Source organism: Larimichthys crocea, chromosome XIII (genome assembly GCF_000972845.2).
Source record: "Larimichthys crocea isolate SSNF chromosome XIII, L_crocea_2.0, whole genome shotgun sequence".
In the NCBI taxonomy this organism is placed as follows: Eukaryota; Metazoa; Chordata; class Actinopteri; family Sciaenidae; genus Larimichthys; species Larimichthys crocea.
The window spans coordinates 20,820,914-20,843,466 of NC_040023.1; the positions used below are offsets into that span (position 1 = coordinate 20,820,914).

At 38.5% G+C, this 22,553-nt stretch overlaps 1 protein-coding gene across 2 annotated transcripts in view; it reads left to right on the plus strand.

The window, feature by feature from the left end:
- Window positions 1-22,553, plus strand: part of cdkal1 (CDK5 regulatory subunit associated protein 1-like 1) — a 211,727-nt gene that overhangs the window by 88,605 nt on the left and 100,569 nt on the right. For both annotated transcript variants that reach the window (XM_010732365.3, XM_027286342.1), the window contains exon 8: window positions 1,356-1,459. In XM_010732365.3, coding sequence (XP_010730667.1) covers window positions 1,356-1,459 — 104 coding nt within the window. The remainder of the gene's footprint in view (window positions 1-1,355; window positions 1,460-22,553) is intronic.

Genomic DNA, 22,553 nt, shown 5'->3' on the forward strand with positions numbered 1-22,553 from the left:
CAGCCTGATTTCATAGTGTGTTACTAGCTGTCTCATCATAGTATTTGATGTTTTTCAATCATTAGTAAGATGGTTTTGCCATTGCTTTGGAGTTTATAAATGCCAGAGCAAACCAATTTTAACACTAGACTAGACTAGAGCTTTTGATCTTCATTCTGTGTCAAAAGTCTCATTAGTAGGACTGTTAATATATGGTCATATTGTTTAGTTATTTTGAGGCTTTTAGTGAAAACACCACTTTATTATATTGAGAACTGACCTCATCTCTCTGCAGGAAATTCAACACTCAAAACTTTTTTGTACCATACAGGAACACATTACTTTTGCTGTTTTTTGAGAGAAAGTAGCTTGGTGGTATTGTTCGTTTCATAAACACACAGTTTTAACTAATTACAGTGTTTAACTTGTGTTCACCCAACAGCATGTTTGTGCAACTAACTGGAGCTGTTGCCAAAAATTTAAGCCAACAGTGAAATTGTGAGTAAAAAGAAACTACTGTGGCAGCATTAACAGTGTATATTTTTAACCCAGTATGACAAATTGGGGGTCAGAAATGAAATCCTCATGGAGTTAATACAAGAAGTACTTTTAACAGTGGCCTTCCTTCTTCTTTTCAGTAGTGGTTCACAGACAACTTTTAAATAAAAGTCCTGTTCATCCTAAACAAAGACTCCCCTAGAGCTGATCCCATGCCATGCTTTTGGATCTGGCGTGAGGCAGTATTTCTCCTTTTTTCTCTGTATTTTCTTTTTCATTTTAATTTTTCTGCTTCATAGTCTTTATCCCTTGCTTTCACAGTCAATTTGAATGGAACTTTTTATAAAACAAAACAGTGTATTGAGTCTAATCTTTCCACTGCCTGCCTCAGTGTAAGAGACAGCTGTCCGTGGTTGTTATGAGCTGGCTGGAATACTTAGGAACAGTTTAGGAGAGAAAGGACAGTTTTGACTCTTGGCTTTCTTCTCCTGCTTCTGCTCTATAGGGGAAATGTGTGTGAATAGATTTCATTAAAACATTAAAAAGTCATGTCTGTTTATCTGTACGCTTGCTCTCCTTGATTTCTTATTTCCACAGTTCAGTTGATTCAGGTGAATACAGTAATAAAATATTTATAATAATAAAAGCAAATAAATGATTGTTCAGTTTACTGGCAGCCAAGTGTAATGCAAAACTACATATATATGTGGGTAATTCACCAAATTCACCAGCGTGAAACATAAAACACAAAAGTGTTGCTATGTCATATGTGGCATCTTACCCCAAGTGTGTTAATGATGTTCGATGAGTTTTGCTGTCTTTCTAAAGTATGCACATTCACTCATTGCTTCTCTGTTTACCTGTTTCTGTCCTTTCAGGTGTTTAAATGCGTGTACCTACTGTAAGACTAAGCATGCCAGAGGAGACTTGGCTAGTTATCCCATCGAAGAGCTAGCAGAGAGAGCTAGGCAGTCTTTCCAGGGTGAGTACATAGCCTCTGTCACACAGACACACACAAACAAGCACAACATGACTTTGAATTCTGTAAATGTTGCACCATTTCAGAAACTTAAGAGGTATTCATTGAATGTCTGACAAATGTACTAATTCATATACTTGATTCATATGCTGTGGTACTGAAGTCCTGCTATTTAACAGTTGAAGGTGTTGATATTTGGTAACTAGGTTGTTGGAGAGTTTGATGCCAGATGAACAGATGTTGTACCTTGACATCTGTTCCTTAAGAGCAGACTCCCAGAATTCCCAACAGCAGGCCATGTCTGTATTAGAGCCTCGGGCGGGTCAGTCACGGGCAAGGCGTACGCACTGATAACACAAATCTCACTTCCATTGCATTTACTGCAAACATCATATTATCTGTTGAATATTTAAAGGTTGTTTGTCTAGTGTTGAAACTAAAATCTATGTGTTGCTTTGTTTAAGTAGACACTGAAACTTATACACAAATAAGTATATTTAATGAAATCCAAGCATCAAAACAATTTTCTATTCTATTTTGCAACTCACTCACATGATCCCTCCTGTCCTCTCCACTGATTAGAAACCTCCTAGCCTAATTCATGTTAGATGCTGCGTTTGGGGTCTTCATGCCCGGAGTACTGCACAACACGCTAAGGTCAATTGTCTCATCCTATTAACATTTCATCACTCATGCACATAATTTAAACGTAGTTCAACCTAAAAGTTTGACCATGAACATTTTGGAAGAGCTGTGCTTAAAACCCCGATCAAATCTAGTGCTTGTTTATTCAGTGCCAGTACACAAACAATGATCTCATTCCTGACATCTGTCAGGAAGACATGAACATTTATTAAAACACCTAATTTTAGCTTGACTCATTTTGGCAGATGAGTAAGATGAATTCTTATTTGTGTAACTCTAATGTGCTTATTTATAGAATCACTAAAATGTTAATTTTAGTAGAAAAGCCTGAGATGAGATAATTGCTCCAGAAGATCTGATTCTCCCTGGTGCTGCTAAGCTTTTGGTTATAGAATAGTGACTAGACAGATTCTAGCAACACATCTTAATTTTTTAAATGTATGCCATTTGATTTAAAAGCTGGTTGCACCTCACTGTGCATAGCCAACACTTGTTGGGCTGTGGTAGGACTCAATGATTTAGGAACCTCCAAGTCCGCTGTAGAACAGAAGCCTTTTTAATGGCAGACGATTCTACAGTAGCAAATAGAGCTGAAATATATGAGAAAATAATATACTATAAACAATACTGTAGTTGCAGTTCAGTATAATTTTTTAAAAATATATATATAAAAATCCTTATCTTCTGTATTATTCAAAACAAAAGCAACAAATCATTTTGTAGTATGACCAACACAACATTGGATACAGTCAACATATAAAATGCCCTTTTATGTAGGCAGGAGGTCTTTTCTATTCTATGGATGCTGGCACATATTTGATCAGATAGCATAAAGCATTACTGTATGGTGTTTGACTGTGCTATGCTAATAATAATAACAATAAGACGAATAAGCCATCCGCCATCTGCACTGCCAACACAGTTGTCTCATTGACATGAACAAGAAGCCAGGAATTTTTAATGCAGTGCTATTGTCGGCCTGAGCACAGCGTCAGATTTTAACTAGGTAATGAAAAACAAGAATATACCCTTGACAAGGACATGGCTTTCTAAATCCCATCCAGAGCTCTTTAAAACAGCTGCATCCATGCCACTGCAGTGCCCGGGGGTGGGCAGTCAAGGGCAAACTCACCAGCTGCTTGAACCTTGGTGTTTGTGTGTTTGTGCACATACGAGATACTGGTGACAGTGCAGGGTGAAGATACACCTGCCCTTTACACTTGTTTGAGGGAAATTACAAGTAGACGGGTCAGTTGTAGTCTTGATGACAACTACAGACATTGTTTAAAGCGCACGTTCATGCGAACTTGCATAGGCTTAACATAGTTGTAAGACACAAAGTAGGAATTCAGTTTGGAGGTCAGATAAAATGTGCGTGTGTGCGTGCGTGTAGTCCGTTAAAACGCAGGAAACACAAGTGTCAGAGACGGTTAGTTGTTGTTTTCAAAACATAGAAAGAGGAAGCTCGAGGCCACCGCCTGTCATGATTTACAGACTGTTGGAATAAGACAGAGATATAGAGATGGGTAATGAGAGATGAGGTTTCACTATCTATCCACTGTTCTCTGTGGTGGATACAGTCAAAGTCAAGTTTAAGCTGCCTAATTCTACCGTTACACATAAACGCACATGCATTTCAGTGCCCAGCTTATTTTTTTTTATTCTTGTTGACCATGTTGTAATTGTTTCTCATACGCACACACAGACATACATACACTGACCCACTGGTGAGTGTGATAAGCAGGTTCATCTCAGGAATAATTGAGCGTCCACACCCTTTGGCCATCATGTATATTTTGTCTGTCACATATAATATATTTCTCTTTTGTTGAACAAATAGAATCATCTACCACATTATGAACCAAAGGCGAGCTGTTTACTCCATCAAATATTTTTGTTAGATTTAGAATCACATTATGGCGCTGCAGCAATGCCCCCTTTTCTTTCTCACTCTCACTATATTAGCCACCTTTTTCTTATCTCAAACAAATTGAGCCTCACAAATAGGCTGCAATTCGATTTGCTATTTGATGTCTTTTGAATAAAAAAAGGCTGCAAGTATGAATGCTAATTTTGATTGGGCCAGTCAGCCAGCGTTGTGGGTATTTGATTGGTTTATCCCAGGGAACTTTGAAAGGATTTATGGGATTTATTCAAATGCGATTTGAGGTAAATAGCTCTCTTTCCATCTGGAAAAAAAGAGACTGAGTGAGTGCACAGCTTTTAAAATAATCTGAATTATTCAAATGTATGAATGTATAATTTTTAACATCAGAGAGGTTTGTTAATGTATGCAGGTAATGGAGGCCGGGGATGTCATAAAAAATGACAAGGTTGTGGGTGTGCGTGTATGGGTGGAGAGTTTTGTGTGTGACAGACATGCTGGGAAACAGTGATTGAGTGTGGGTTGATGTGTGTGTTAGCAAAGAAGTGTGTATCTTTAGGTGTGCGCGAAACATCCAGAAGTAGAGAAATATGTAATACATATTCATTTGGACGAGGAGTTGTGGAGATGGCAATATTGTCCATGAGGTGAATCAGCTACTGTAATCTCCTAATTATGCAAAACTTCTTAATATCTCCATAAGCAAAGTGTATGAGCAAGATGGATTCTTATGCCTGGAGTATTATCCTTGAATGAGAATTTTGTTGAACTGTGTTGTTCTGAACCAATATGGGCTTTGTGTCTGATTGCAATTTGGTTTTTAGTGTTTCAGCAAAGGTCTCCTTTTTCGACATTGTGTTTTTAAAACACCCTAATTAGTCCCCCTAGTCAAGTGCATTAGCTGAACTGATAGGGTTGACGCAATATGAGGCCTGTCTCCCATCAGTGCAGTCCCTCTGCAAAAGTCTGTATGCCAACACAGAGTCTTACACAATTTGGGGCAAATTGCTAATCACAGGAGAGGGTCAGGTGTCTGTCTGGGGACTTGCTAAATAACAAAAAAAAACAAAAAACGAATCAATCTGTACATGCCTCATGTGATGTCATTATTGAGCAGCCAGAACATCGCAGGAGATTGTACCAGGCTTAACTATTCATATTTCACTATCACATCTCTGTTATATAAAACATAATTATGGCGCTTTCTGTATTGATGTATTGTATTACTACATGCGCTTTTATTTGGAACTCAAGTCTGTATTCAAAGCATTCTTTAAAAAGGCTTTAGCCTCTGAAATCTGCAGACACTGTGTCCTGTAAACACAGTTGTCCCTTTTAGAAATGTGACAGGAAACATGGGGCCAGTCAGTCAGTGAGGTGCCAGGGCTGCGTACACAAGAGAACTCTCTTTCCGTGTGGTCTGCACCCAGTGTGGCTGTCGCCTTGTCATTTCAAACTGTCAGTAGTGTCTTCTTGAAATTGCCCTGTCTAAAACAGGACGTGAAGTTTCATAGACACAGACACACTGCTATCACTCCCACATGACACACTACATTAGTGTGCGACATGCATCTTAGCAATCACGACACAGCTTGAATTTTGGGCTCGAGCGAGTGTTGGCATAATGACAACACACACCCAAAACCTTGTATCATCAGTATTGCTTTTTCTCTAGACCTGACAGCTGGGGCTTTTCTCCATCATGAAAAGAAATCATGCACTAGATTTGAAGAAAAAACATGGAGAATGTCCATATATCAACATGAAACATGGTCTACTTTTTTGCTCATTAAATGGACAATATAATCACATTTTTAGTTAGTTAGTTTAGTTTAATTTAAAGTAATTTTTCATGAAAACATTAATTGGAGGCAAATATACCCACTAGTATTCACACATCATCTGCTCTTTCTCTCATTTCCACATGACTGATGGCATCAGTGTCAAACACGGATATTAGCAGAAATGACACTGCTTAGTTTCCTGGCTCCAACTGGATGACATATGACAGATATACCACAGATAGACAGACATATATGTGGGCTAACTTGTTGGCTAGCTCCAGCATTTGGGACAGGTGTCAGCTCCTGTTTAACTCTGCTGCTGCAGCTACGTGACACATGGACAGATGAGGCTCCCAAAGTTTGCCAGGAATAAGCCTCTATCAGTGAGTGGTTCCTTTAGGTTGGGGGTTCAAGTTAAAATTAGTGGCTACATTTGAGTTACACCTTTAGATCGCAAGAACGGTAAATGAACCCTGTGAGGACAGTTGGTCATCACAGCAGCAGAGGAAAGGCTATGGGTTGCTGAGAGCATGAAGCTAAAAGAACCGTGTCATTTCACAGATTTACAGCATCAAATCAGATGTGAGGGTGTGCATCTTCAGTACCAGCTGACATTATCAGGCATTTTTTCTGCAGATAAGGGAACACATATAGGTACATATCTGTACGCATATGTGCCAACCCACGTGGACTATGTGGCATTCATTCAAGTAAAAGGCAAGGAGGTAAAGGAAGAAAATTAAAAGAATGCTTGCCTCCATTTTCCCTCATTGATTGAGAGATGAGCAAGAGTGGAAACAGAGACACAATTGCATACGAGCAGAGAGACTGAAATATTGATAGGAGCACATTGATCATAGTTGAGTCACCACCATCAAAGTGCCGTCTATTGGACAGACCATGTGGAAAACTGCTGAGCATGCAAGCACTAACACAAATTGCCTGTGTGTGTAAGCAGTCAAATTTATTATCCACTGGGAAAGCTTTCGTGGAGGAGCTAAAAATGGATTTTTTGAATCTCATCCAGGCCGATAAGTTGCTGATATTTTTCACACAGACAGAAGTTTCTCCATGTGTGCTCTTCTGCACTGAGAAATGGCTCAGGCTCCAGCAGCAGTTTTTCATAATCTGACTGTTGTGTAGATAATAAAGACTAATAAAACAGACTTTAGTCACAACAAATGTCACCACTACCCGAGCGTCAAAACGTGATAACAAGTCTTAAATTGCTTGACTTCATTTATAAAAGTATTGTTTTGCAGTTTTATTTGTTGAGCATGGTGGAAACAATACCAAAGATTCAATTCTTAGTACAGCTCAACACTAAAATGATGAAGGATTTCCTTTTCACTCGTTCAACCCAAACATCAAATGAGTTTGCAGTCAGCTTCCAATGCAAGTCATAAATTTAGGTAAACATCAAATTTAATGGACTGTGCAGAAGACAGGCTTGTGCTGGCAGCATGATACTGTGGAAAAAGTATCCAACATAATCAGAAAAGTTTTGTAGTACTTTGGCAGTTATGGTTTATGTATACTATTCTCACAGGATTGGGAGATTTAAGTCTCTGACTTTGATGTGAACAATCTGTAGTTCAGCATACAGATGTGGATTGCTCTTTTTGTTGGTATTTAAGATTTATTCGTTGGTACTTTTTTTTTTTTTTTTTTTTACTTTTCCAGAGAATTTGATTTGAAAATAACTAGAATAAACTGGAAATCTAATTTTAGTCTATACCATTTTTAAGTCTTTTGCAAATGTCTGTTTATATGTAAAAGAAGGAAATATTTCCAGTGAAAATCAGGTTTAAGTAATGGAACTATTCATAGCTGCATTCAGTCACTTCCCACGGTCCTCTATTGTCCATGCTGGCTCAGTGGCATAGCTTGACACACCAACATGAAACTGAACCATTGTTGAAGTTATTAGTTTAATCTGTGCCTTTTGTAATTGAATGTTTTAGTAGATATAAACACATTTGCTTTGGAAAAGGTGTATTGTAATTTCATTTGTTCCATGATCAGGCTAGAGTTAGACATGGAAGGGCCAATAAGCTTAAAATTGGCTCAATGATTTGTGCTCTGTGAGTTGGCTTGTTGCAGCCATGTAATATTTATCAATAGGTAGTCTAACTGCCTGTATTTGTTTATAGGGCCTTACTACAGCAGGTCAGCAGTGCTGCTGCCATGGCGAGTTGCAGGAGAGTAATTGAAAACCAGCTGTATACAGGTCATGTCTCTCATTCAACGTAGCCACAATGGAGATAGAATAGAGAATCTTTTAGTTGGTGCTGCTCTCTACCCCTCGGTCTGCTTGTTACTTCTTGTGTCTGATATCTATCTCGCTCTGCCTCCCCGTCTCTGTGTAAATATTTCACTGGCTGAATCATTATTGTCACTACTTTGATACAGAGCAGCCTCTTGGCTGTTTGGAAACTGCTACTAATCTAGCTTTAAACACACACTCAGTCACGAGAATGCACAAGAATATAACGTGTACCCACACACACATACACGTATACACACACACACATCGTGTTTCCTCAGGCAGTCTCTTCAGGCAAGGTTTGGACAACCCAGCTGCAGTCTCACCTCTACCACTACTCATTATGCATGGCCATGATGCTGATTGTGCGTGTGTTGATTCTCAGTTTGAGCCAGCTCACTGTTAGGATGAGAGACACTGAGACACTAAACAAGAGAGAGGACAGTTCTGTTTGTTTTTCTTGTCTTCGTTCTTGTACCATATTAAAAATCTGTTCTTTGTCTTGTTTCCCCTTAACGTTTAACTTAACCGCCGTCGTCCTTCATTTGCTTCTCTGCCTCTGTCTGCTTGTTTGACCTCTTTTCATTCCCTCTACAGGCCCGGACAAAAAGAGAGCAGAGGGTGGTGTGTGTGCACGCATCTATGTGTGTTTGTGCGCGTGTACCGTCTTGTCCTGTGATTTAGTGCCAAGCTGGCAGCAGAGACTAGTGAATAGGGGGCCCCTTTCACACAAAGAGAGCACGGGATACACACAAACACACACACACACACACACGCACGACTCACAGTCAATGCCAGACTGCAGGCCACCAACTGCACACCTGGCATGTTGCTATTATGTCACCAGTGTGTGTTCGTGTGTGCGTGTGTGAGAGATTGTGTGTGAGATTGTGTAAGTCCAGCAGACACCATCTGCTCTGTCCTCTGTGAACTTGTCTCCACACCTCTCCTCTCTCTCCCTATTCCTCTTTACTGTATCAGAATATTTGATGAACACCATACTTTATAGTATAACTGCATTTCTCTTGTATTCTCTCTTTACCTCAGTACTACTAAATACTTTATATCCTCTCATGCTGCTAAATGTACAATATACCTGTAGCTGTAGTTTCACTGCTGTTTATTACAATAAGAACTAACATTCAAACTCTTGACCATAGTTCTGCTGCAATGCACCAATGTTTCTGTACTAGTATATAATAGTCCTACACTAGATCTAGAACTCTACACACTTACTCTACTACAGTATAGGAGAGCTCAGCTTTACACTGAATAACTACTCTATGAATTCTATATCATACTTGTATGTGAAATATGTAGTGGTGCTAGTAGTGGTGTAACATTTGTACCTTAATCAAGCCGTTGTATGAATATATACTTTTTCTCACAGTAGGATAGACATTTTTGTAAGTGCTTTTAATACACTGGAGTCCACTGAAGTGTTTAGCAAAGGCAGCAATGGTTATGGTTAAAGGTAATACCATGGAAGTATATGGTAAAAGACATTAAAAAGCTGAAGGCCAGCTAAAATGGACCTCTGAACAACAGATGATATATTACAGAGTGTAAAGTTGTGTTTGGGGTATTAATAGTAAAACAGTTAAGATTCTTAAATTCACTTTCTCTCTGTTAAACATCTCTTATCACTTCTTTCCTTTCATGACAACTCTTGCCCCTCTTACACGTCTGTGTTTTGTTTTTCTTGCTCGTGAAGGCTGTGTGTACCCCTCTATTTTACTGCTGTACAACCCTGTGTGGGGGAGGGGCTAGCAGTTCCACATTCAGTCAATAGGTGGCAGTAGGACACTGACGTTCACACTCGGACCATGTGCCCGGCTCACTGGCCTTGTTATTGTCTGTACGGCTTGACAGACACACACACAGTCTCTCATACACACACCAAGAGTAGGTTGTGCCTGTTAAAATGTTTAACTGCTGTAAGTCCTCTGATTCACATTTGGCTTTTAGTTCTTCCTCCCAAAACGCTGCTCTGTGTGTGTGTGTGTGTGTGTGTGTGTGTGTGTGTGTGTGCGTGTGCGTGTGTGTGTGTGTGTGTGTATCGGTGTGTTCCCTTTCCCAAGCTGTTAAGCACACTACTGCTTTGTTGTTTACATACCAACTTCCTCCTTGTTAGTTCGTGCAAGTCCCAAAAGATAAAAAATAAATGACACCCTCTCTGTCGTTATTGTAGCCTTGTAAATATTTATAATGATTGCCCTCTCAAAGAGACAATTATTTTGGGGGTCCCCCTTTAATTTCTGTCTTTTGTGTGGCAACCAGTTAAATTGCTATTAGAGCAAAACATAAACAAACTAAAAATACACTTTTTGATTTTTGATTTTTTTTTTTTTGCACATTGTTATATTATGATAGTTCAAGACTGAGGGGCTGATGATGTATGACTCAGGTGAGAATTACTGTGTATGTCTTTATCTGCTGATTAAGGTAAGCAGAATAAAGCAACCATTGGGTTCTCTATATACCAATGTTTAGCCCTATTTTCCTGCCCTTACTCACTCATATGTATTTCCTTTCCTCCTTTTCCTGCCCCATCCTGTCCTTCTGCACTACTTGGATTACTTTTCACAATTCAAAATGTGGTAACCCTTATCTCTCTCTCTCAAATAAAGGATACATACAAACATGACATAATACTAAGGCCACCAGCCCCTTATATACATTTCTTTTGATTCAGTTTTAATTTCTTTGTTGTTGTTGTTTTCAGATATTGTTTTTTATATCCTCCAGGAATACAAGAAAGCTTTTGCTCTCTACCCTGACTGATTCACAACCACCAAGTCACTTTACTGTTGAAGATAACAACATGACTTCAAGGCTGTTTCCAGAAGCCCCAATGAGTCATGATACACACACCAGTGTAAAGGGTGAACAAAAAAAAAGTTACAAGTGGCTCAAGTCCTTAGTTTTATGTCTACTTTGAAGTCTAGACTTGGAGCTTGGGAGGCTGGAGAAGGGGAGATTAATTGGGGCGTTTAATCTACACAGTCCCTTGTGTGAACCCTTTCAGCTTTTTGGCAGTGTAACAGAACAAAAGCCCTTTAGATACCTGCAGGGATTAAAGTTTCTGCCGTGTGGCATATTTGTGTCATGTGGATTTCCGCAAAGACTGCTTCAGATCAGTAAAAGGTAGATGATAAAAGTAGGGTATTCAGTGGCTTATAGTAGCACAGCATAATGACGTACTGCATGTGTTTGTAGTGACAATAAACATATCACACTCGATTGTACCTGTATAACCTCCATACAGATCTTTGTCCATCCATCCAGATGTTTCATTGGCACTTTTATCAGGTGGACAGAAGCCTGTCTATCAACCTAAAATGACCACAATTCAATCTTTTGGCATCCTACTGTACATGTACATATTTATAGAAAAGCTAACCTTCATTAGCAATATGTAACAAAGAATATGTAACACAGATGCATTAAAATTGATGCCTCTGGACAGCAGAACAAGCAGTACACACATTATTAATATATGTTAGCAAGCAATTCCCTAATTAAACATCCAGCAGTCACAAACATTTATTTGATTAATCACAGCCCGATGTTTGCTGTCCTTTTAGTGTTTGTTTTGGAAATATCTGGGCATCACATGTTTATTAGCAAGCCAATAATGCTTCATCTGAAAACAACACTTGCACTACAACAAACCAAAACAAGCTAAAAAATACTAAAACGTCAGTGCTGCTGTTTACCATAGTTTTGGCGTCCCACAGTTGAACATCAACCACTCACAAATGTGTGCTCAGGTCATAGAAAACTCACCAAGGATGATTGAGATATTTTGGCTTCACTTTTGGGAAGCAGACATGCTGATCTGCACCCTGGAGCATCAGCCTGTGCAAAGATTTCCTGTATGTCATGACTGCAGTCCAGAGTAGCAGAGTAATAAACCACAGAGAGAAAAAGTGAAAATCAAATGCCTGGAGAGAGAGCGAAGTGCTGCTCCCTCAAAATGGATCATCATCCATTATTTGGAAGTATTTGAGATTTCGGGCAAATAATGTGAAGTAAGAGCAAAACATATGCAAAGGGTGCACGAGACAGCAACAGTAACACATTAATGACTGATTTCAGTATTGACCAAAACAATGCATGATTATTACTTTGGCCATAACTTTTTTTATTGTTATTATGTAGCCTTGTTTTGCAAGATGATACATGAATAAAGTTATCACTTTATTCTGTTATCACCATGCATACACCCTTTTAACACAGACATTACAATTAATTGGCTATTCTCCCTATAATTAACCTAAACCTCACATCAGTGCCATCATCAGCACAACTCATTACCTGTAAAAGGGGAATCAGAAGAGGGAGACTAACGAAAGCCTGGGGAGTGAGACTGAAGAGTGCCAGAAAGAGAATGAAGTCCCAGTAAAAAGAAAAAAAAGCTTTATTTGTTTTCAAATGTAGTAACCTTATTGAAGAGGTTTAGAGAGAGAGAGAGGGGAAAGAGGAGATTATTTGGTCCTCAATCTAAAAGATTATGCAACTGTCCCACTTTTGTGCTGCTGTTTGTCAGTTTTCCTGTCTGAATCCATTCTATCACTTCACTCCCACTTAGCTCCCCATGATGATTCTATCCTCCTTTCTTTCTCCTCTCTGCTCTCTCTCTCCTCATCATTACATATTGCCCTTCTTTGATGTTCACTCATTGTCAATCAATTCCATCTCCCACGCATTCTCATTTTTCTATTTTCTATTTCTTTCTGTGTACATCTCTAACTTAATCACCTTTTGCCTTATCAGTCTCCTTTTTAGTTTTTTACTAACATTTTCTCACATGATTTCTCTCACACAATCTTAATGTCTCTGTAACTCCTCTACCTTTATCAACCACAATAGTTTCTTTTTTTTTTTACTTTGTGTTATCTTGCTGTCTGATGTCCAGGCACTATTTGACTTATCTGCATTCACATGGGTAGATAAAAACAGTGCTTATGAAAAGACTAAATCTCAGTTAATTCCTCAAGGCACATACCATCAGCAACTCATGTATCTCCCACTCAGCTGAATGAGTAGAGAAACCCAGCAGCAAGATGTTAGCCCTGCAGTTATTTTAAGATATGTAGAAATAATTCATTAACCATGATTTTAGCTGTTTCAGTGTTGTTTTACTGATGCGGCTACCAGTCTTATTATTTTAAGGCCTTAGGCATTAAAATAAACAAATATTTATGCATTCATTCATTTATTACTTTTACCTAATTACTTAGTTTATTACTGGCCTGTGGGACAAGTCAAACAACACCACGGGAGTAGTGTTAAAAGCAAAGTGGGGTAGACTTGGCTTGTCATGTATTTAAGCTATTTGGGCTTTGGTCAGTGGTGTTGATGTTGAGATGAGATGGGGCTTATTTGGTTGGGTTGTTGAGCAATAAGGATAGAATGATAATAATAGTCAATGCAATCCTTTCTTTAATTAGGGCCCGAGCACGCGGTGCGAGGCCCTATTGTTTTTCAAATGTTTATTATTTTTTTTCTTTGTTTTTATTTTTTTTTTTCGCCCACGTGTACTAAACTTGGTGGGAGTATGTAACATGCCCAGACGCACAAAAAAGTCTCTTGGTGCCCCGGGCTACAGTGAACCGTACGCCGTCCAATTTTTGTCAAATTTGGACTTTTCGGCTTTTTTGGTCATTTCCAGGGCTCGCATTTCAACGAACTCCTCCCAGGGATTTCATCCGATGTGCTTGAAACTTGCCATGTGTGTTCTCATGGCCTCGACAATGAAAAGTTATCAAAATCACAACTTTTTATCAGAGGGCGTGGCCGTGACCGCACGTCAAAGTCGACACTGTCGATTTTTCCACAAAATAGGAATCATAAGCTACTAAGGCAGTTCATATGAATGTCAGGTGTAAAATTCCGCATTGTCAGTCAGTACTCAGTAAGGGGTTTTTGTAGGGAAAACATTATATGAGTGGAATAAGTACAGCGTGACGAATATGACATGTAATAGTAACTGTGTGTTCAATATCATAACTGCACATACATTCCTATAGTTGTAGTCAGTCAGTATTCAGTAAGGGTTTTTTGTAGTGAAAACATATCAGTGGAATAAGTACAGCGTCATGAAAGCTGTAGTATGTCTGTGTAACTTCAAAAATTACATCCTCTGTGTTCACAATTATAGGTTCACAATTACTAAAGGCGTGCAATTATTAACATGTCAACAATAGGAATCATACGCTACTAAGGCAGTTCATATGAATGTCAGGTGTAAAATTTCGCATTTTGTGGGTCTCACACATGGACGTGCGCATATGCCTCCACAGCGCCACCTAGGTGTGCGTTTTTGGCCGTGCCCCTCGCCACGGTTTCATCCACGTGTACGAAACTCGTACCTTTTTCAGTTGCACATTGTTGCACATATTGAGTGTAGCCATGCTGCTCTGTGTTCTCAAACAGGGGAAACATTATATCAGTGAAATAAGTACAGCGTCATGAAAGCTGTAGTATGTCTGTGTAACTTCAACAATTACATCCTCTGTGTCTTTCACATGTATAAGTGTAAATTCAGGCAAGCTGTCTGAAACTTGCTGTGATTGTTAAGTTCAGTTAAGTTAGTTGTACTCAGTCGGTATTCAGTAAGGGGTTTTTGTAGGGAAAACATTCTATCAGTGAAATAAGTACACCGTCTTTGTATTTCCAACAATTACATCTATGTCTTTCACATGTATAATTGTAAATGCAGGCAAGCTGTCTGAAACTTGCTGTGATTGTTAAGTTAAGTTAAGTTACTAAGGCAGTTCATATGAAGTGCATTAGTGATTAGTATTTCATAACAGATTTGTTTATTGCGAGGGCCCGTCCATCGCTGCTTGCAGCTTTAATTAAGTATTATTGTTGCTACAAACCTTTTTTTTCACTCATTAGTTGGAAGCCATCAAGACAGCATTTTAGAAGAACTTTGAAGTTGATTACTCTCTTTGACACATGATGGACCTAGTGCTAAAATGTTGACTAAAATAAAAGGTGCTAAAATAAGACTATTTACCTACCTAATAGAAATATTCATTGCAATGCAGGTCACACAAATTGTGCTGCAGTGACTAGTTTGCATAGATTATTAACCATACACAACATTCAGACATGCAAATTCTAAAAATAATAATAATAATGTAACTCAGGGCATGTAACTTTGACTGACTGTACTGGTTTGATTTCTCTGTGTTAATGATGTTATGTTGATGGAAAAAGGTGGAACAACACTGCAAGGACACAGTGTAGCACCTGGACTACTTAATTCCGAAAGAATACATGTTTCCAAATGGTTGTTGTTGCCTTTTTTTCTGTATATAAAAAAGGCTGTGCTGTCCTCCTACACACTTATCCTTTTTTCTATGTGTTAGACTGTGACCTTCATCAAGAATAGTTAGTGCCAGCTCTGTTCTGTATTGCAATTCAGTGAACTAAAGACATGAGAGTGAGTAGTTTGGTACACAGTAAAATGAATGAGAACCTGACTACAGTAGCCTGTTTCTATTTATTGAATCAAGAATCAATTCTGAATTTAATTGTGACACCAAGAATCAGAATCAAGTAAAGCAAGAATCCCAAAGATTCTGAGCTGCAAATTTTAATTACATACATTACATGTCCTGTTCATTCAGTCTTCTTCATTGTAGTCTAACTAACAGGAATGAGAATAATTCAGGAAAGAAACTGTCATCATTAGGGATGTAATGATACACTCAACTCACGACTCGATACGGTTCACGATTTTTTGTTCACGATACGTTTTTCTCATGATTTTTTTTTTTTTTTATCAAAATGAGCTACAGACAAATTATTACCAAATAAAATTGTCTTTATATTTGTAGGAAAAAAAAATCTTAGGTGCTTTCTTTCCATAAACTCTCAACGTTTGTGTTCTCTTATAAAAAGTGCAACTTACATGGTCATCTTAAACAACAAAATACATGAAAAATATCTCCTTTCTTTAGAAACAATCTCACAAGTAAACTGGTGTTGTAATTCAAAACCTAAATAATAAAAGAATATAAAATCTTGACCTTTCTTTACAGAAACACTGTTAAACACTGTTTTTTGTGTCTAATAAAAAGTGCAACTGAAGTAGTTATTCACTTAAATAACAGCGTGTTCATCAACAGCCGAAAGCCCTCATTTTCAACGACGAAAAATGGTCTCAAATTTTTACCAATAAAATAACCAATTGCCCTGGTAATTTCTTGCGCTCTTGCGTTGTTATGGAGGCGAGGAGATGCAAAGCCTCTCGTCAGCGTGGTTTGCCCCCTCTGCAATTTTCGCTCACGAGGTGGCGTAACGTTACTTTGCTTCTCACTGTGGTGGCAGCTAATATGCTGCTGCATATTGCTTGTGTTGCCGCTATATGTTAGCAGTCTCTTGCAATATTTACATGCTGTTTTGGTTTTGTCTGTTTCTCTCTGGTTGTATTTGTGTATATGGGGAATCCAAAATGCTGCCACACAGGTGATTTAAAACTGCTCGGTGCATCCTCTATCTCAAAGCTATTTCCTACCGTCGCCATGTCTTCCCTCGTTCTGTGCGCCGTACCTACGTAGTGAGTCGTAAGTCACGTAACTTCACGTCTGACATTGAACAAATGAATCACCAAGCAGTGACTTTTTTTAAGATAACGTAACCTATTTCTAATTTTTAAAAAAAGAAGAAAAAAAGCATACCCTACTTCTCTCGCATTCGCAGAGAATCGTGGTTAATTTTTTCTGTCAACCGGTGCGAATCGTCACGCATTTGTACCGATTTTTAATCGTGTCACGATGCATCGTTACATCCCTAGTCATCATTTTGCAAAACAATAGTGTGCATGAAGAAAAAGACACCTGTGTCCTCTGAGTATAATTTACGGCACTGTATGGTGTTTGTGCATCCATTCATTTGTGTGTGTGTGTGTGTGTGTGTGTGTGTGTCTGTGTGTCTGTGTGTGTGTGTTGGTCCCCCCCGGTATATATTTTGATACCATCAGGGGGTCTCTTCACACTCCCTGCAGGAACCAGTTCTCACATAGTGGGCCACCCGTGGCCACTGCCACGAGCCCCTGGTGTTGGGTGACATGAAGGGGCTACGAGGGGACAACTGATGCACATGCACATACTCACACATACACACACGCTCAAACAAAATGTTTTGCAAATGCTGGAATCTACTGAATATGTCCTTTAGTAATTCTCTCTGTGCTTCAGGTTACACTTGGCATTGTCCCTTGACAAACAAGCTTTGTTTTTGTCCCATTGCACTCTAAAAATAATAATTCCTGATCACACAATGTACGTTAAAATGCCCATTGTGTGTGTTTGTGTCTGCGTGTAGTTCTGTAGAGATAACAACTGTTGGATAATGATTATAGTTTGGATATTATCTGTTTTGAAAGTGTATATGACTACAGTGAAAAAAAAAAATTAATAATAATACTTTTCCTTGTGGACAAAGCATTATTTGGCAGATGGTGACAGACTGACAATTCATCAGAGATCATTTTGTAGCCAAAGCCTTGTATCTCCCTCCTCCAAAAATGTAGCAATTGAATGTGCTTTATTTATCAAGTCTTGACCACATGAATTTTACAATTTGAAATCCACGAAAAGGGGGATATTGCTTATCTATATATTTTTTGCACTACAAGCTGGCAGAATGAGGAAAAGAAGTCAGTTTGAGTAATTGTATCCTGTTTTGTTGCTGGCACTTTATTTTTATTGCAGCCGCCTGGAATTTCTGCCTGGTCCATGATAGGCCCTTGCTTATGTCACTGAAATGAATGGTCATTTCCATCCAGCAGCCACAACAAGACTGACTGGTTTTAAAGTTTTTGTTTTAGAGTTTGTCCTGTGTAAAACTTACATTACAATTTGCCCTGCATTAAATATGCCATTCTAATAATGGAGTCTGTTGAGTCTACTCATTGTGTATATTTTGTCTCCAGTGTTATCAGATGGCATGTTCATGCACAATATGCAAATCAAGTAAGTGGGTGGGGAGCTGGCATTGTCAACCAAACCAAGCAGGTGGAGGGTTACTACATGTGCTACTCTACAGCCTGGATTTACTTTTCTATTGATGGAGAAGAAAAACATATTTTACTCAGGACAAAGCTGGGGATGAAGAGCTCAGTTAAAAAATAAAAGTCCAGGATTTGAATATTCAACACAGACAAGAAAAATAAAAAATATTTTTGGTAGTCTGTTTTTGTTGTTTGCTGATCCACAGCACATAGTACTGTAACTCACATAAGTAATGTTGTAAGCTGTATCAGTATGTCATATTGAGATCTGCTTTTGCTTCTTGACACTAAGCCCCAGTATAAACAAATGGAAATTGTCTGAGTGGGGTGCATCAAGTCTAAGAAGTCGTTGATTTCCACATCACATGAATGTACCACAGCATAAGTTTTAGCTGAGCAACTTTTTTAAACAACGATAAAACCTGCAAAAACATGGCTATGTTGCTTATAAAATATGCATGAGAAGACAAAGAAACATAATTAATTGCACTCACCTTTGATATGAGGTGAAAGAAGAAGTGTATGGTGAAACACGATACGAGTTAGTACCCAAAAAAGGTTATTGATGGGTCACTCAGTGACATACTACACAGGATTGTTTCTATCTTACAAAATATATTGTGTACTGTATGCTAGAATCAATTATATACACAGTTATATTAGCTGACTGACCATGGCATGTAGATGTCGTGCAACTTTGGGAATTTAAATCATTTTTTTGTAATACAATACGTTGGCATCATGAACAAGATTGACATAGGAGACTTTATAGATAGAAATACTCAAATTGAAAAAACAGAGCCTGAAAAGAGAATGCCAAATGACTGCAGTAGATGACTAAAGGACAACGGTAATTAATGGATAATTAATGGAAGTTTACCGTTTTTTCTGCATTGAAATTTAGTGACAAGGATAAGACGAATATGAGTGGAAAAGAAAGTCATGCACGCACACACATAATCAGTGTTTACTGTATATATAGTTCTGAAAATTTTAATCATACATAATAGAGACTCATAAAAATAAAATTAATAATTTCAATCTACAAGGAAGAAAAGTGGCTGTTGTAGTACAGTATGACATGTAGCACACAGTTTGTAGCGCAAACTTGTCTCCACAGTTGGATACATGTTGGTTCATGTTTGGTACATGTCAGGACATGTCTTCAGCATGTCTCTCTGACTGCCTTTTTCTGCCTTCCTCCTCCTCTGCTTTGTGGCTTTTAGCTTCAGTGAATCCTCTGACAATATTTTTCATGTTATGAAGTATTGGCACCATAACAATTTATTTACAGTTATCGGTTGATCTATTACAGTTTTGTTAAGGGAACATTTCTTTATCAAAAAAAAGGCAGTTTTTAGTTGAAGCAATTTGTGTTTTCTTGTCTGTGCGTGTGTGTGTGTGTGTGTGTGTGTGTGTGTGTGTGCCTGTGCTGACACTTTGCTCTCGAGCCGCAGTAAATGTCACTCCAGGTCTTCAGCTGAAGAAGCCTTTGAGTGTTTCTGCCTGACCGGACGGCCTGTCGCCACATCTGTCACTTTACAGAGAACCCTATGCCTGATTTCCTTCGACTCCCATTGCGTGCGTGTGTGCCTGTGCGTGCGTGTTCGTTTGGAGCAGAACTCTGCCTTGCTGTAAATCCCATTGCCTAGTTGCTAGAATTGTGTGCGCATTACTTTGGTCTTCAGCTTTTAGTTTCTGCAGTAGTGGTCGCACACATCTCAGAACACATCTCTGTACCCACTCCCACGCCCTGAAGCGGCCATGCAGGATATGTGTGAAAGGAAGTTATCTGCTCTCCTTGTGTAGACTTCCCTTCTTGCATAAGCTGTGACTGACCTCTGTATAAATTTAATATACTGTAAGCATTTTAAATTGGAAATAAGGTATTTTGAAGATGAGTATTATTGGGTAAGTGACATGAAAAACTAGCTGCAGTGTATGTGTGCGTGCTAATCGAAAAAACTTGTCTGTTGAAGGAGAGTAATTATACCAGGTGCAAGGCTATCAGAAAGCAGCATCAATGAAAAAAAAAGATAGCACAATTGCCATAAATGCTACAAAAGTTAAATAATTAATTTTGGACCTACTAGGATGGAAACCCACATTCTTATATATCATGCACACCAATAGACTGACAAACTCATTAGGAAAAAAAAGTTAGAGACAAGAGATGGAGACACTTTTTTCACTGACCAGCTTTTTCTGCTCTGACCATCGAGGACCCATAGTTTTATAACACATCTATGATGACTCAACACAGATCAAACGTAAGCTTTGTCACATTATTACTTAAAGCAAAGAGAATTATCATATTTCTTTCACGTTGTCTGCATTGTCTTTGACTGTTGATGTTCGACCGACACTCTTTTAATTACATCATCTTCTTCTGGTTATCTTGTGAATTAACTCCTAAAATACACATTGTGGATAGAAACAAGAAATGAGAATCCAACAGTGCTGTAAACATTTCTTTTGCCAAATTACTCTAAATTCTGTTAAATGATCTGTCTGAGTGACACTTTAAGAGGGTGTTTAACCTCCTCTTCTGGGGTATCCAACATTCAAGAAGCACAAGGATTTTCTTGCACCGTTTAATTCTATAAAAACTCTTCACGCAGTGTGCAGGTCATAATTCAAGTGTCTTGTAACTGACAGCAATCATATCTGAACTAGTGACCAGTGATCTCACTTCAAATGTGGGTTTAACAAATGCAGCATCCCCACTGTCATAGTGCTTGTGTATGGTGTTGCTATGTGTAGTGGGAAAGGATTAAAGAGTTAAAGAAAAGGAGAAAAGTAGTGAGAGAGAGAATGGGCAGATTGGGATCAGTAGTCATGCATCTGGCCTATGTGTTCTTCAGCTTGTTAACACAGTAAACAAACCGCAGTCATTAGTTAGAAGCTTTAATACAGAAAATATCCCATATGTTTACATAAAAATACTAATATTTACATAATAAGATAATGTTTACAGATCCACCGACTAAATTAACACACACACACAGATTATTGCATTTGCAAATGTTTAAATACAGTTATAAACTCACACAATATATTATAGAGTCACTAACTTAATTAAAAGACATGCAGGGTGTGTTAAAGTTCATCTGGCCTTACTACAGTAACTCATTCCATAGAGAGACACACACACACACACACACACACACACACACACACATACACACGCTAAGTGAATTAACAAACACAAACATGATGCCTGCTGGTGGGTCATGAATATATTAGCATAAATACTGACCGGACTTATTATTATTTATCAAATTAGTGCCTGCACTAGGCCAGCGTGCACACAGACACACACACACACACACACACACACACACACACAGCACTTAAAGAAATTGGGTCAGCCTTGAATTAGAAAGAGTTAAACCTTATTATGTCTGATTAATAACACAACTGTACTACTGTGTGTGTGTGTGTGTGTGTGAGTGTCCACTGCCCTGACTTCTTTGACAGCTGATATTAACCATTACCACCTCAATGACTTTTTAATAGGGACTCATTTCCATTTGTAATCTCAATGTTGAGACGTGTGTGTGTCGTCTGTGTGTGTGTGTGTGTGTGTGTGTGTAAGGCCCTTAGTGCCTCACAGTTCTTGGGGTCTCTGAAGCATACAGAAATGAGATCTGCCCCCTATAGCTTCCTTTGACTCTCCCCCCTCACACTCACACTTGCACTGTGTGCCTCAGTCTCTGGCCTCTAATCCACACATCCCATCAGCCATTCATCCTCCCCTTGGCTTCAACTCATGTGCTTTTAATGACGTACAGTACAAGTTCATTACCTTGATCGACAGACATTGGGTCAAATCTCCAGACACTGTAGATAATCCCTGGTTGATAGATAACCCCTGCTTCACACAATTATATAATTTGCAGTAACATACTGAAAGATTTTTAAAACATTTCAATTAGTGCTGAAAAGATTTGATTTATCAGTAGATTGGCAGGTGACATTTTTGATTATCAGTCCTTTATCAAATAAAAATGCCAAACATTTGCAGGTCACAGCCTTTCAAATGTTCTCTCTCAACTCACAACGAACAGTTGTCTTTGGATTACATTAACATAAAATTTATCAACAGATGAATTTGATCTATTGTGACAACTGCATATTTTACTTCCCTCTCCTGTGTATTTGCATTCATTGCTTGTTAAGTGGCACTAATGAGAGCATTTCTTAATGAGAACAGATAACAAGGCCTGTTGATTGCTAACAAAATCACTAATATCATTAGACTCACTGAAAAAATCCTTCCCTGTAAAGAGTTCTTGTACAACCCTGTGCACTTATCTCCATGTTTGTCATTATCTATTCTGCTTTCTTATTTTTCTTGAATCTGTTTTTTTAGGATGTTGTTTTGCACAGGAAAACCAATTCTTAATTTTTAGACGAGTAATAAAGGCTAGGCCTCACAGATTATTGTACAAAAATACAAGCTAGAGGTCCTATTAGTTATC